The sequence below is a fragment of the Aptenodytes forsteri genome, unplaced genomic scaffold, assembly GCF_000699145.1.
Source record: "Aptenodytes forsteri isolate BGI_AS27 unplaced genomic scaffold, ASM69914v1 Scaffold172, whole genome shotgun sequence".
Classification (NCBI taxonomy): domain Eukaryota; kingdom Metazoa; phylum Chordata; class Aves; order Sphenisciformes; family Spheniscidae; genus Aptenodytes; species Aptenodytes forsteri.
In genome coordinates this window covers 13,247,895-13,262,721 of record NW_008795018.1, presented here as the reverse complement: position 1 = coordinate 13,262,721, position 14,827 = coordinate 13,247,895, and the positions used below count along the sequence as shown (strand labels likewise).

Here is a 14,827-nt window from a genome sequence, read left to right as displayed (position 1 = left end):
TGTGGCGACTGATGAATATCTCTTTATGGGAAAAAACGTGGATATAATTTTCTGCACTATGCATGGTTGCATGAGTGAGTGGTACAAAAGCTGGCATTTTTCTCCGCTGTTGGCTATTACAGTGGATTACTGCCATTTATGGCTTTTTTTTCAGAAGAGCAAACACATTCAGTACCAAAATCAGAAAGCAGATTGAATAGCTTTCAAAACCTCACACACTGGCAAAGCAAGATGTGCGATTGTCCTTGACAATTGCCTCCTCCTGTTTTTCATGAGCTGTGATGAGTGTCTTCAAACTGAACTGAATTCCTATTTTTTCCAGGCATATAATAATCACATTATGGCATTAGACTGCATTCTGAACTTTGACAAAGGAGTCAAAGTACTTTTTTCCTGTTAACTTTGCTAACAGTTTTCACTGAAGGAACTATTACTGCCCAAGCACACCCCCAAATGCTGTGTTAGTGAGGTGAGTGCAAAAGGGGAGTGTCGGCTCTTCTGCTGAAAGTAGAACACAACAAATGAATCTGGTTACCAGAAGTGAGTTGGCTGTCAAAAAACGTGGGTTCATTTATGCTTTTCCTAATCCTCATAGCAGTGTACGCTCAGTCTACACTTGGATTTATTTCACTGTAGCCAGAAGTCTGACATTTCTAAGGCAGTCACTGTTCCACCTTCTGTATTTATCCCCCTTAGCTCATAAAGAAGATTGTTGTGTGAAGTGTAGAGCAGTATACAGCATCCAGTTTAAAATAGCACACTTGGGATATGAGTTTCTGTATGGATTACTCCCAAGAAAGCAAACTTTGGTGAGGGAAGGAACCTGGACAATTCAGTGGAAATTGTTCTTAAAAGGGCTGGTAAAAATATTTTGGCTTCCATGTTGCTAATTTTACCCTAAGGGCCCTTATCTAGTACATCAATTTTAATATTCTCCAGGCTGAAAGCTAGTATCCATGGTCTCGGCCTCTGAGTGAATAAGGAATGGCAGTATTGCAATTCCTCTAACCATTAAATGTGCATGAGTCAGGAACCCATCCTTCCAAAATCAGGAGGAAATAATTACTTAAAATAAGTGAGCTAATAAATATACACACATTTTAATTATATTTTTTTATTGCTTTTTGTGTAATGAGCCATTAGGAAAAACTTGGGTCATATTTCTAAGTCAGATTTCTAACCCTGCAGGCAACGTTCTCAAAGAAATCGTATGATTTAAGTATCTGGGATTGATGATAAACCCTACATATCATGAAACACCATGGGAGCTAGCAGCACAGCAAGGGCATTATAAGGATTTATAAAGCAGCACAAGGTTTTTAAGATGACCAGGACTAACCTGATTGTTTTATGCATACATTAGAGCATATCTGTGATGGAACACACAAATGACTAAAATTCTAGATAAAGATTTTAATAGACCATGATTTTAGGTAAACTAGTGCACGAAACCTTTTTGACTTGTCAATACCAAAGTACAACCCAATGGCAGAAAACTATTTTGTCATGTTTCTTTGTTCTCCTTGTGATGAATGAGGAACATGAGTCTGGTAGCTGACTTTGGGGGTATTTATCCCACAGAAAACATTTTCAACAGAGGCCTTCCAGGTGACCAAGAATGTAAAAAACTACCATTAAAAAAGCCACCATTAAAAGCAAAAGCATTTTAGTAGTTAGAATGGATGGAGAACAGACACGTAAATGACCAACTGTAGGCATGGACGGCCTGAACTGTAATTTCATCCTTTCCGCCTAAATTATTATGCATATTGAAGTGTTAAGCACAAGTATTACTACACTGCAGCTGTGCTATGTTAGAAAACAGGTTTCAGAGATCTGTGGCAAGCAGCTTAAATGAGTGTAAAGTTAATCATAATATTTTGCTTGCTCTTTCAATTGTACTTTATAATTAGTCTAACCCTGCCTATTTGATAGAAAGTATTTAAGAAATCTACTTTCATATCTTATATTTGCAACCTGTAGGACCTGAAACAGGGGAATGGAGAACCAGAATGAGCCTTCAGGGTCATCAAATCCAGCAGAACAGAAAGGACCCCCATGGTCCACAAACCCCCCCCCCCCCCCCCCCCCTTTTATTTTTTGCCAAGAGTTACATAATGTGATCGCCTTCCTAATTAATTAATCAAACGGTATCTTAAAAAACAGTGAACTTTTTCCCCTTTCTGCATCTGTTATGTTGGTTGGATGATTGCTCTAGAAACTCACTTCCTGATAGAAACTTCCTCCTAATTTCTGTGTGTCTGTATTCATGGACAGTTTTTAACTTCAGAGCTTGTATTGTCTTTGAGAGTGTGTTCTATTTTTCTTCTCTTCATGCTTCTTGATGTTTATCTCTGTCTTTTTCTCCTGCACTTGCTAAGCTAAACAAGTTAAGCTCTTCTAGTGTCTCTTGCCTACTAATCTACTAATTTCCCGCTATCTCCACAACCTCTTTCTTACTTGTTCTCATTTGATTTCCAGAACATCAGTAACCATGGTTGTCCACATTTTTCCAGGTGACATGTCACCATTACCTTGTGCAGTGGCATCAGGATTCCCTGTTTCGACTGAAAACACCTGACATGGATCACATTTCTTCTTGCCCTTTTTGCAGTCAGATCACAAACCTTACTCAGACTGTGATCAACTAATACACAACAATTGTTCTCTCCAAAATAAGTCTCATGTACCATTGTATAGCAGATATTTTTATTCCTAGTCCTTATGTTTGTGCTTTCGAAAGAGCTTCTTTATAATTATTGCTCAGGTTCTGGCTCAGCATTAGTCTACACTATTTTCTTCTTCCCAGCTCATAATACCAAGATGCTTCTACAGCGCTCACCGAAGAATTGATGCAGCTGATTTTAGTATAAGACCTTAAGTAGAACTCCTTTGTCCTCACAATCTAAGGATTATACTATTTTCCAACTGATTGTCACTTATGGCCCAGAAAATGGGAAAAGAAATTTAGATATAAAATCCCCATCTCCCAGGTCTGATCATGGGGAATGCCTGAGAACAATGTAGCATCTCCTTGTAGCTAGAGACTGCATTCAGTTTCCACCACCGCTGATTTTCAGAAATTCAGGAATCCTACCTTTTGTGTTGATCAAGACATGCCTTTTAGTTTCCTTTCTCTGCTTACCTGGTTTTAGGTCAAAGCCAACTTAGGCAGCTGGAACTACTCTTACATTGCCTATTTATTACAGACACAGTATTCTTGTAAAAGCTGAACAAATCAACTCAAATATAAGAAATCCCATGAAAAAGCTGGGTTCTGGTTTTAGTTTATAGTGATGATATTCAGCAGTAAGATGTGTCCAGGAAGAGTTATAATGCACAGGAGCACAGGATGTTTGCTCCTCTGTCTGTTGGAAATAGAAATTTCCTGTTAATTTAGCATACATATTAAATTAATTCATGCTTGTTTCTTTTCTTTTTAAAGTGTGCTCACACAACTACAGTACTGAAACTGGTGTGCTAACATCGCCAAACTATCCCAATAACTACCCTGTCCGGACGGAGTGCATATACACCATCACAGTGGGAATAAACAGACAGATTGTGCTGCACTTCACCAACTTCACCTTGGAAGGGAATAAACGCTGTACAGAGGATTATGTAGAAATCAGGCAAGCCTAATTATTTCTCTTGTCCTTATTACTGATAACCATGGAAGTTATCCAAATCCACTTAGGCATGTTCAGAAGCTATAGTTTTAACTATACACCTGTGCTGTCAATGTGGGAAAAGGACGTACCAGAGAACTTTAAAGGCTACCTTTTCCTCCTCCCATCCTGCTCCATTGTCAGCTTTCCCACTTGGTAAATTCCAGTTCTGAGAGCAAGTGGAGTATGTGGACTGTGTTCCCATGCACTGCATTCTGGTTGTTTTCTTTAGTACAGAAACAAAGAGTTTTATTGCCTGTTTTGTGACATATTCTGTTTTACGTTTATCATCTTTAAACAGCAGCTATTCTATGATGCAGCACTTGGAACATGTACATAATCTGCGATATTTGTCTATACTGTATCACCATTAAACTTAGGACATTAGCATGGTGATTTCTAGTAAATTTTACAGGACAGAGACAAGTAGAAGAAAGTAATATTTGCAGGAAGGTTAGCTGCATGCTTACAATACATCTGTGCCAAGTACACGTCCTTTCTGCTGTGTTGCTGTATGGGATTTGCACTTTGCAGTGTCAGTGCACCCATTTTTGTCCTCATGCGCCAGCTGTCTAGATGAACCATGTCTGCAGAATGCCAGTATGGTTTTTCACTCTGAGCATGCCATGAGTTTCCATGACCTCAATGAGCACCATGATAAAACTCGTTCTGATACAGATATTCTGTAGGGGTTATTCCTCTGTAAGTAGTGTCTTATTTTTTAGAACCAAACAAAATCTATGTGCTGAAATTGCAGTATTGAGATTCTGAATTCCTGCTGAATTAGCTGGTCGTTTTCAGCTGTACTTACAAACTGGAGAAAGTTATAAGAACCTGAAAGGCTTTTTCAATATTTTCTAAGTAAAGTGTTTCATTTTTTCATTTTAAAACAACAATCTGAGATTAAATTTAATCTAACTTTATTTTAACAGTTAACACCTTAATTTGAGCAAGACCTGAATTATAACAATTTTTTTTTTCACCTCGAGAACTGAAAGCATTCATTTATTGCACAAATCTAACTCTATTGTCCCTGTGAAGAGCTCAGCAGCATTAAGCAGGTTTTAAGATATGGCCAGAACATTGCTATGTGCAACTCAGCACATTTCTGTTGCCGTAACTGGATTTCCAGAACGTCTCATCAAACCTGATAACCATTAAATGGGGTAGCTGGATAAGTCTTAGGTGAGGTGCCACTCTGTTTTCTTGTCCTGAGGTGTCCTCTAATAAATTGCATTCAGTCGACTAAGAAAATTGTTCATCTGACCACAGCTGCAGAGGCTGAGATGCAACTGAGGGGAGGTTCGGGCACAGTTCTTCAACTGCCAGTAACCTGAGACAGTGGCAAGCAGTTTAAGCTGGAAGGATGACAAGAAAATAAAGTGGCAAGGTCTAAGTAGAAATTTCTCTCAAAAGCAGATATAAACCTGTGAAAATGTAATTGAAAGTATTACTGTCCACTTAAAAAGCATCATATCAAGACCACACCCATATATAGATATAAATGTGTTTATTATTTTCCTAATGACCTATCGGGTATTTGTAATATGAAAGTGCTTAAAGATAAGGTTAGAAAGCAATTGATAAGCAGGTTGTCACCGTCTTTTTTATTCCCATGAGACAGGTGCAGGTAGCAAAACAGAACATTAGATGTGCATCCTGGTTACAGTATTAGAAAATATTACTGGAAATATTACTTAATTTAAAAATGGGAAATAAGTGGTTGTAGAAAAAATTCTGAAGGCTAAGAAAATATTTCAAAACACACATCATATCAGTTCTGAGAAGTGGGTTCCCATTTGTGTGGTGCAAATAAACATGTTTTTTTTAATAGGTCAGCTCATCTGGTTTTGTGCCAGGCTAAACAGTGAGAAGTGAGCAAACTGTTATTTCGTCAAATTATAAGATTACCTTTGGTTACACCAATGATTGCCACCTTGTAGAATACAGAGAAGGTCCTGCCTCTGCAGCATCAAGTCTGCTTGAGACATTTGAGTCTGTCATGGTATTGACAGACTCTGGACAGGCTGCTGAGATGCTGGGACATACCCAGCAAGCAGGTGCTTGTGGTAGGACTTCTTACTGCAAGTAGCAGGACTCCTCCACTATTTGGTAGCTGTATTGCTGTGGAAGATTAAGAGCCAGGATTAGTCTTTCCCAGGCCTGAAAGAATCCCAAGATTTTTGGTTTGTTAACATTTCTCATGGTTTCCCTCTTTGACGTAAGGTTTTTCTTTTCTATCATTCTAGAGATGGAGGCTATGAAACTTCTCCTCCTCTTGGAAAATACTGTGGTACAGACCTGCCTCCTGTTATAATCTCTCATGGTAACAAGCTGTGGATAAAGTTTGTAAGTGACATATTTGGCACAAGAAAGGGATTTTCAGCAGAGTGGGATGGTACCTCAGCAGGTAAAATGACTGCATCGAGTATAAAACCATTTTACACATCTCATTTTTGATCTTTCATTTGTATTTAATTTCTCACCTTTTCCCCCACATCTTTTCTGCTTCCCATCTTCTAAAATCTGTCTGCTAATTATATAGCAACATATATTTGTGTTGTTAAGATCAAGATACAACTTTCTTGATCCTTGGGCTTTTTTTTTCCTCCATAGGGAAGGAAATGCTTTTCCCTAGATACAATGTAGCATCAACTTTCTCGTATGTTTAGGAAAGCAGTAAGCAACAATTTAATGGAGAGGTTTCTATTTGAAGATTAACTATCTATCTGGAGCACTCTTCAAATTATATAGTTAATATTTCTAGGCGCTATGGGCTCTCTTCTGCTTACAACACTGTTGGCTAAATGCAGATTTTGGGGCATCACTGAAGATGTTCAGGGCATGTGAATGAGGTCAGTAGTATGAATCTCACACATCATGTCTAATTCTCTACTCTTCTAGGTGTTAAATGTTTGTTTGGTTTCTTTGCTGTTTTCAGGTTGTGGTGGGACTTTGATGACAGCTTCTGGTGTCTTCATGTCTCCCAACTACCCTATGCCATATTACCACAATTCAGAGTGCTACTGGTTGCTCAGAGGAAACCGAGGAACCCCATTTGAAATCCAGTTTGAACAGTTCCATCTACAGTATCACCCAAAGTGCAACTTCGATTACCTTGCGGTATGTACCCTGTGACACTTTGCTCCATAGGAGGCAGCTGAGTATGATGAGTGCACAGGCAAGGAAAAACACATGGCCCTGGTCTTCAAATGTTCGTAAGTGAACAGACCCAGAATAGGAAAGTTCCATGCTGATATGCTACCTTCATATCACAGAGCAGTGAGAGGGAAGGCAGCAGTGTCTGTGTAGCTGCTGGTAAGAACAGCATTTATGTCTAGATACAAAGGCCACTGAAATAAGAATCTGTCTGTATCTTTTAAATTTGCTGTGTTTTGGACCAAGGCCTTGGTATGGTCTCTTAGTAAATTACAAGGAAAAAGGCACAACAGTATCAATAACCCTATTGTTAATCCCAAATTTCATATTCGAATTGTTGTTTAAATTACTTGAATATTTTTAACAGAGTTGAAACGGAGTGGTTTTTCCCTCTTGGTGTGTAAGCTCCTCAAAACCCACCAGTATTGGATTACTGGCTTCCTGTTTTTCCACCGATTTGCTTGTTTCTGAAATGCTTGTCAGGCTTCCTCTGAGCAGAAATAGAATTTAACCTCTTGTATACCCCGTAACAATTGCCTAAGCAGACATTTGTCAGGGGGAAATTACTTGGATTTGTAATACCATCAGTTTTATTAAATTCTTTTTTTTTTCTTTGAAGGTATATGATGGCAACAGCAGTAATGCTAAACAGCTAGGTAAATTTTGTGGGAATCAGATACCACAACTCATCCATTCCAGTGGAGACAGCATGTATGTAAAACTAAGGACAGATAGCAATCTGCGAGGTGGAGGTTTTTTAGCTAAATACAAACAGGGTAAGTAAGTAAAAAAAGATGAGAAGAACATGTTTCTACAGTTCAGCTTGTTCCTGAAACTGCTTCTTGCAGCCCATGATCTTACCTATTCATGAGCAGAGGACAATGTATAGAGCCTATTATTGACCCAGGTTCTCTAGCCTGCTACAGCCACAGAACACAGAGCGCTAAAAATTATCTGCTCATCTACCCATGATGGAGATTATCTCCTCCCTAGAAGAAAGCTGGTGAGGTGGCTCTGCTTCTATTATGTGCACCAGTGGCACTTAACCACTTCGGATTTACTCAGAATAACAAGTGTTGGAAGTCCATAACAGGGTAGACTGGACTGTTCTTCTGTTAACCCAGTCTCCTGACTTTTTAACAGAGAAGGCAGATGGAACAAGCTTCTCTGCTTGTCTAGCTGCTTGTGAGGCAGGATGGCAAAGGATAAATGAGTTACCCTCAGCCATCCTGGATCATTGTGGGGCTTAGGATCATTTTTTATATCTTATGGTAAGGGTCACATTTTTCTTGCAAACATTTTTTTGTAAAATAGTTCTACCCCAGAAATATCAGAATAATAACATTTGGAGAAAAATCCAAGAAGATACATAACAAATTAAAGTTATTTTGTTCCCAGTCATAACCTTGAATATTGTCCCGGTGTTTACTTTTCTCCTTATGCACTCTAGCATATATGGTTAAATGCACACTGGAAGATATGGAATTTCACCACATACAAAATGATTTGCAAGCATCTTTGGTACCCTAAATATGACATGCCCAATTGATAGAGATTGCTGTAGGTTTATAGACTTATAGCATTATAGAATTATAGAATTAAGTTGTCCTAGGTTTGGACAATAGTAAATGGATTAAAAAAAAAAGCGCTATTCATCCACACATGGCGCATACAATAATTAGAAGAGTGAGGGAGCTTTGGCTCCCTCATTCCTTAAAGATATCACAGATTCATCTACCAAGTACTTTTCAGACTGCAAAGTCAAGACAATATATTAGAAAAGGGTTCCCCCCACTTTCATTAATTAAACAGAAAGAGCACTTTCTAAGCACTCAGATGTAGAATCTGAGCTATCAGGTAATGTGATCTACACTTTACATTCATATTTAATTCTTAAAGATGCATCAGAGAAAGCTTTCAATGGTTTGCCCAAAAGCTAAGATTATGTAGGAAGCAGTGGTATAAAATAAGGATGCTTAGATGCCAGATGCATTTACATGTACATGAAAGAAATGTAATGATGAATTGGAGAACATTGCAAAAGAAAACATGGTATCAAGTTAACATTCAAAGGCGCCTTTGTGTCTGATATGTTTCTAATAAAATCCTGATGGCAGGGGGTAGCAGCTTTTACCCATCTTGCGTTCTTCAAAATCCATTTTGTGCTCTTCATCCTGTCCTTTCAAGCAGTTGTATGCTTCAGTGTAGCTTTGCAGACAAGCTTCACTCCACCTGACCCTGACCTTCAGCTATATCCTGAGCATTTTGAAGTCCTAAAAATACAGACCTTGCTGCTCTGTAAATCATTTGGAAAGAATAAAAAAAATTTGCAGGAGGTAGGTGTATTATCCCTAGTGACAGACAATAGAAGAGTTTTGCAAGTAAATCTCAGCTATTTCTGCTGTTCAAACGCTGCAGATTTGCTGTACAAAGCAAACAGCCTGTCCTGCTCCCCACCTCCTGCCCACTTCTTCTCTGCTCCTGACACACGTTGTATGCTGTCTCCAGATGAGGGATTGCCCACATTGGTATTTTCTGTCTTTAGTGAAGTTGGATACAGGAAAGTGAGACTCACTGACCCAATGCCGTAATTGTCATTTCACTCTTTATCTAGTTTAGTTTCTTTTGCATGTTCTCTGCACTTCAAGGAAAGCTCTTATTATTCCAGGTGAGTGTCCAGTTCTTATGCTAGGATGTTATTGGATGACTCACAAGGAAAATCATGGCTCCATTTTAAAGAATTTCATGGTTACTTCCAGTTCCTGGAGCTAGAAAATCCAATACAACTAGTGTACTTGCCTTTTGGTTTTTTAACCAATGATTTTTTTTTTTTTCCAGTTTGCTGAAATAAACCACTTTAATCCATTAGCCAATCTTTGTTGAGCAGCCTCCCCAAATTGTTTCAAATGACAGTGCAAATTTCTATTATTAGTTGGAAAAAAAAAAAAGAAAACATGTTTCAGGAATAACCATGTATTTAGAATTAAAGAAAACTGCCAAAAAAGTATACATACTACATATACTGATGAGTCTGCAAGTGTCAGAAAAGGACATAATAGAGCTGAAGGATTCAAGTTTGGAAAGTCTGGATTTTGTTTGCAACAGATGCAATATGTTCTTAAATAGATCACAATTCTCTTTCTGCATGATTTCTCTAATCTGTGAATAAAAACATTTCTCATCTTGTAATGCTATCAGTAACTTCAGTTAGTAATTTTTTGAGATACTGGCTTAATAAGCACTGCACAAATATAATTTATTATCACTTTTTTTCAGTTTGCCATGAAGTACTGACTGTTAATCGTAGCCATGGCATATTGGAAAGTTTAAATTATCCAAATAATTACCCTTTAAATGAGCACTGCCACTGGACTATCCAAACTACAAAGGGGAACACACTCAACTATAGCTTCACAGCCTTTGATTTAGAAGACGGATCTGACTGTGACCGTGACTTCTTGAAGGTATGTACCCACATTCTAGAAACAAGAAAAATCAGGTCTTCTCCCATAAAGAAAAGCAATAAGGATGCAGAAGACCAAGAGGAAAATTATCTTATCTAAATTTAGCCAGCCACTCAAGTGTTAAGTCCAAATGATTCATCCCTATTTTCTCCATGATCAGTGGGGTGTGAAGCATTGCCAGAGAGCACTTCATCCTACCTTAAGACAGGTGTCTGCAATAGGGAGGATGAATCACTTTGCAGGTGCCTAGACTTGCTACAAAGAGTCTAGCTACCACCTTAGATTAGATGCACTGACTTTTATGGGTGAAGTGAGATGTCATGATTCCAGCTTCATGTAAAGAAGAAGAAATCCTGGTATTAGTAAATTGATTGCAAAAAGGCAATAAGCCCAATTATTTTCCTCTTGTTTTTATCTGAGAAGGAGTGGGGAATGTTAAAAAACTTTAAAATGTGTTATTTCTACATTTTTAAAGGGAGGGTTGCTGTGTCTCCTGTTTATATTTTCCTTTTCATAATTAATCTGCTTCTTCAAAGGGACTGAAAGAAACTGAATTTACCCACAAACAAAATGAGAAATTTTTAGCCAAATAAAACCATCTAGTCAATCTAAAGCCAAGTATCCTTTATTTTCCTTTCCTGAAAAATTTTATTTCTAGGACAACTGAAACGATATCTTCTCTCAGTTTTGTACTTCGTACTGTGGAAAGTAGAGTGTAGTCATGGTCACTGCTATACTGAGGATTATAATCTCCTGTCTGCAGTTTTGCTGTTTTGCTGAACTAATCCATCCTTCAGATCTGACCCTTGTACAGGATGCCAGTATGTAGCCCCTGTGCTCTACTTAGGTTTTGCACAAGAGGAATTGAAATTTAGAGAAGTGTTAGAGAAGGCTACTTACGGCTAAGGAGAGGACTAAGGAATAGTGCCCACGTTTCTGGGGATACTTACTTACACTGGGGTCTTGCAGAAGGTCCAGCAACAGGCCTGGTGATGGGCTAATCTATTCCCTCTAGACATCCTCCCTTGCTACCTCTATGCCAACTTTCACAGCTCAAAATTGGTAATAAACTGGCAAAAGTGGTGTTCTTCCAGCTTTCTTCTCTTTGTGGTCAGGAATGGAAAGAAAGAATAGACATGTGAAGAAAATAAACGAGGGGGCACTGTATTGAAAACTGTTAAACCCTGGTTCATTTTTGTGAGGAGGCTGGAAAGGAAACATTGGAGCCAAGTGGAGAGGCCAGTGCTAGTCGCAAGATGCTTAAGCCCTTGATCCATGAAAAGCAGGAGCCCTGCACACAGGAGCCAGCCAGTGAGGAGCAAGAGACTTGCCAGAAAACACTATTCTAGGTGTAAGTCAAGGCTGGAGGAATAGTGCCAGAGGCAAGGACCTGATCCAAAGCACTTAAAAGGATAGAAAGAAAACATATCGGAGGGAGTGAGGAGACAGGGAGCAGAAAAGTACTTGTACTCTTTGTTTTAACAATTTTTCAGTGCTTCCAATCAAAGAAAATACAGACTGAAAGAGGTATAAAAAGGAAAATGCAAGGGAAAAACAGTGTCATGAAAGTGTGTTAAGGAGGATTTAATTTGCAATTCATGTGGCATTACTTACAAATCTTTCTCCAAGTGCCATTAAGAAATACCACTTGGAAAAGATGTTCTCATTTGGTTGTTGCATGCTGCATAAATATGTGCCATAGTGTAAAAAAGAGAACAAGGTTGAACCAGCCAGGAAACTGAATAGTGTTTGCTCCCACCCTGCGTCTTGCGAAAGGGGAGTATGTTGGCAAGGCTGTGAGTGCTCTGTGGTGTAGGGGAAAGGGGGAATCATCTGGAACAAGCGTGCAGTTCACTTTCTAAGCAGACTGCAGATATTTGGGACTTTTCTGTCTGAAATCCATGTGGAGTCTGACGCCACTGCAAATTGGAAAAAAGGTTAATAAAAAAACCCCCAACTCATAGCTGTTCAGCTAAGATAAATTGCTTTATTGCCACATGCTAGTTTTGAGGTTCTTTTATTACAGAGAGGCCTAAAAGGGGAAAGCTCTGATGCCCTGGCTGAGTATAACACTGAGAAAATAGAGATATAATCCTGTTCACTGTAGTCCAAGTGGGTGGTGCATGGGCCATGTGCCAGAGCCCTTCACCATTTTCTTGGAGGAAATGAGAAGCTGCTGCTCAGACAGTTTCCATGTAGCTACACTCACAAAGTGGAGTGGCCACTGGTGCTGATCAGGTGCTCTTTTTCCCCAGGAGCTTTTAGGTGCCCCTTTTCCCATCTCCTTTTGGGTTTGATGGCAGCAGCTTTCCCACCTCAGCCCCTTGCAGGAGGCAGTAACACCCTACTTGTCTTCTTAGTTCTGTGGCAGCCCTGACAGTAGCAGCCTGGTGCTCAGTGGCAGCTAGCAGATGGCAGGCTTGGTGACAGTACTGGCTGCTACTTGCTGGGAGGCTGGGGATGGGAAGGACAAGAGTTAGCTGTTAGGTTAGATTAGGTGATGATCACAGTTATGGTGGTAGATGGAGTAAGGGAAAGTGATATGTGATGGAGGACAAGATTAAATGTTGCAGAGGTGTTATGGCAGAGAGCTGACTTGCCTGAGCAAAGTACAATCAAGAAATGGTAGTTGCAAAAAAGAATAGCAGAGCTGCTTTTAAAAGTCAGCGGGAGAAATAGATTTAATGCATGTGGACGTATTTTTATGACATTGCAAATGTCTCAAACTACAGCTCTGATTTTTTTGAAATCTTTCTGAATTCTGAAGGAGAAAATCATGGTGCTTGGTGGGGTAGGGACAGCTAGACTGGGCAAGCTGCATTCCTGAGTACTGCTGGACCTGGCCCACTGGAAACTGTGGTTTTGGTTCCAGTCTCCATACTGGAAAAGGGCCTGTTCTTCAGCTTTGTGTTTAGTTATGACTTACTTACTTACGCTTCTGACCCAAACCCACATGTAGCATACAAGACCATTTTGCCTCATGACTAATTCAGTCTGATATACACAATATATTAATTTGCTATTTGCTCCCTGGCTTAGTCCACATATGAGTCAGAAATTAAATATGTAGAATAATGACAAAACCAAAAGTTTCTACACACAGGTATTCCTAGTGGTTGTCAGTTACCAAAGATATTATCATCACTTAGAGCAAATAACTGTTTCGAATATAGGACAAGGAAAAAGATAGTTAGATGTCCAAAGAGTACAAGTAAGTGCAAGTACAGTGTGTGGCTGTCCCAGAGTGAAATGCAGCCACAGCTGTACAATGAGGAGTCAGCCATGTATTGTGTTACCTATTTCCTTTTCGCCTTTGATCATGGGATGCTTCTTGTGAGCCAGACCACAGTTTGCAGCAGCTGGCTGGTGTTACTCATGGTGAGCCGCATTCCTCCTCTGCAGGGAGCCTTGAGTGACTCTGAGTCGGTCTGGCCTGGACAGGGCCTGCATCTCCACCGCTTCAGCACATACAACTATTTATACCTGTGTCAAGTAGGAAGGAAAAAGTCCTGTTCTTGTGACTTGGTGGCAATTTTCTGCCCCTGTGCATAGGTGCCAGAAATTGAGAAGGGGCAGTGTGAGAGGGAGGCAAAACTGCAGTTTTTTATAATGTCAGTCTCTAGCATGAATCTCATATGAGCACTTTCTCAGCGAATGGGCAGCGTGCAGTGTTTCATGGCCTGTCAGAGGATGTTGGCTCATTGCTAGTAATGCTCACAGGATGTGTGACATTTTGGAAGGAGCTTTACAGCAAAGTTTCAAGAATGTGAGATGAATTGTTTGTGATAAAGACATGTACAGAAGTGGCAATGATATGATACAAGGCATACCAAATAGCAGACTGTTTCCTAGTGATGCTGCACTAACTGTAATTAGATTGGATGGTCTTAAAATTATATTGTGTGCTGTGGCTTGGCTTAATAACCTAACATTAGTCTTTCTAGAGGAGTCATCAGGCTGTAGCCAGTGAGATATTGCAGACAATGACATAGAAATGTCATTCCTTCCTCTACATTCACCAGGTTATTAACTGAACAAGCATATATTTAACTCCCCATCTTTAATGATGAATTACCTTCTTATTTAGTATGACAGAACATAATCTCCACAGAGGCAAAGCTATTTTATAAGTAAGGAGAATGTCATGTTATTGCCCTGAAGATCAGAGTCTTGCAGTAGGACTGAAATTTAGACCTTTCTTATCCAAGAAAAATATCATTTGAAAACCACTAATCTTTCTGTCCTTCAGTGACAATCTCCCTCTATGTTCTGCTCAGAAAGTACAACCGTCCCTTGAAGTCCAGCCTGTTTAGCATCTGCTTCTATAAGTACAGGGAAGACCTTGCCCAGCCTTTTGCAAGATGCCACCAGCCTGATAAGCAGATAATAAAATTGTGTCATGCAGCAAGACAAGTTTCAGAGCGCTCTGTTTGAGTCTCACCCCTTTGGTCTAACGTGCTGCTAACGTGCAGCACGTTAGTCGTCTAGTGGCAAGAATGGAATTATCATTGGGTTAATGCAAAAGAACATCTTACG

General features: G+C 39.5%; 1 protein-coding gene across 1 annotated transcript in view; it reads left to right on the top strand.

The window, feature by feature from the left end:
- Positions 1 to 14,827, top strand: part of CUBN (cubilin) — a 147,179-nt gene that overhangs the window by 32,742 nt on the left and 99,610 nt on the right. Inside the window, exons 23-27 of the mRNA XM_009275697.1 lie at positions 3,446 to 3,632; positions 5,918 to 6,078; positions 6,610 to 6,791; positions 7,447 to 7,603; positions 10,104 to 10,291. Coding sequence (XP_009273972.1) covers positions 3,446 to 3,632; positions 5,918 to 6,078; positions 6,610 to 6,791; positions 7,447 to 7,603; positions 10,104 to 10,291 — 875 coding nt within the window. The remainder of the gene's footprint in view (positions 1 to 3,445; positions 3,633 to 5,917; positions 6,079 to 6,609; positions 6,792 to 7,446; positions 7,604 to 10,103; positions 10,292 to 14,827) is intronic.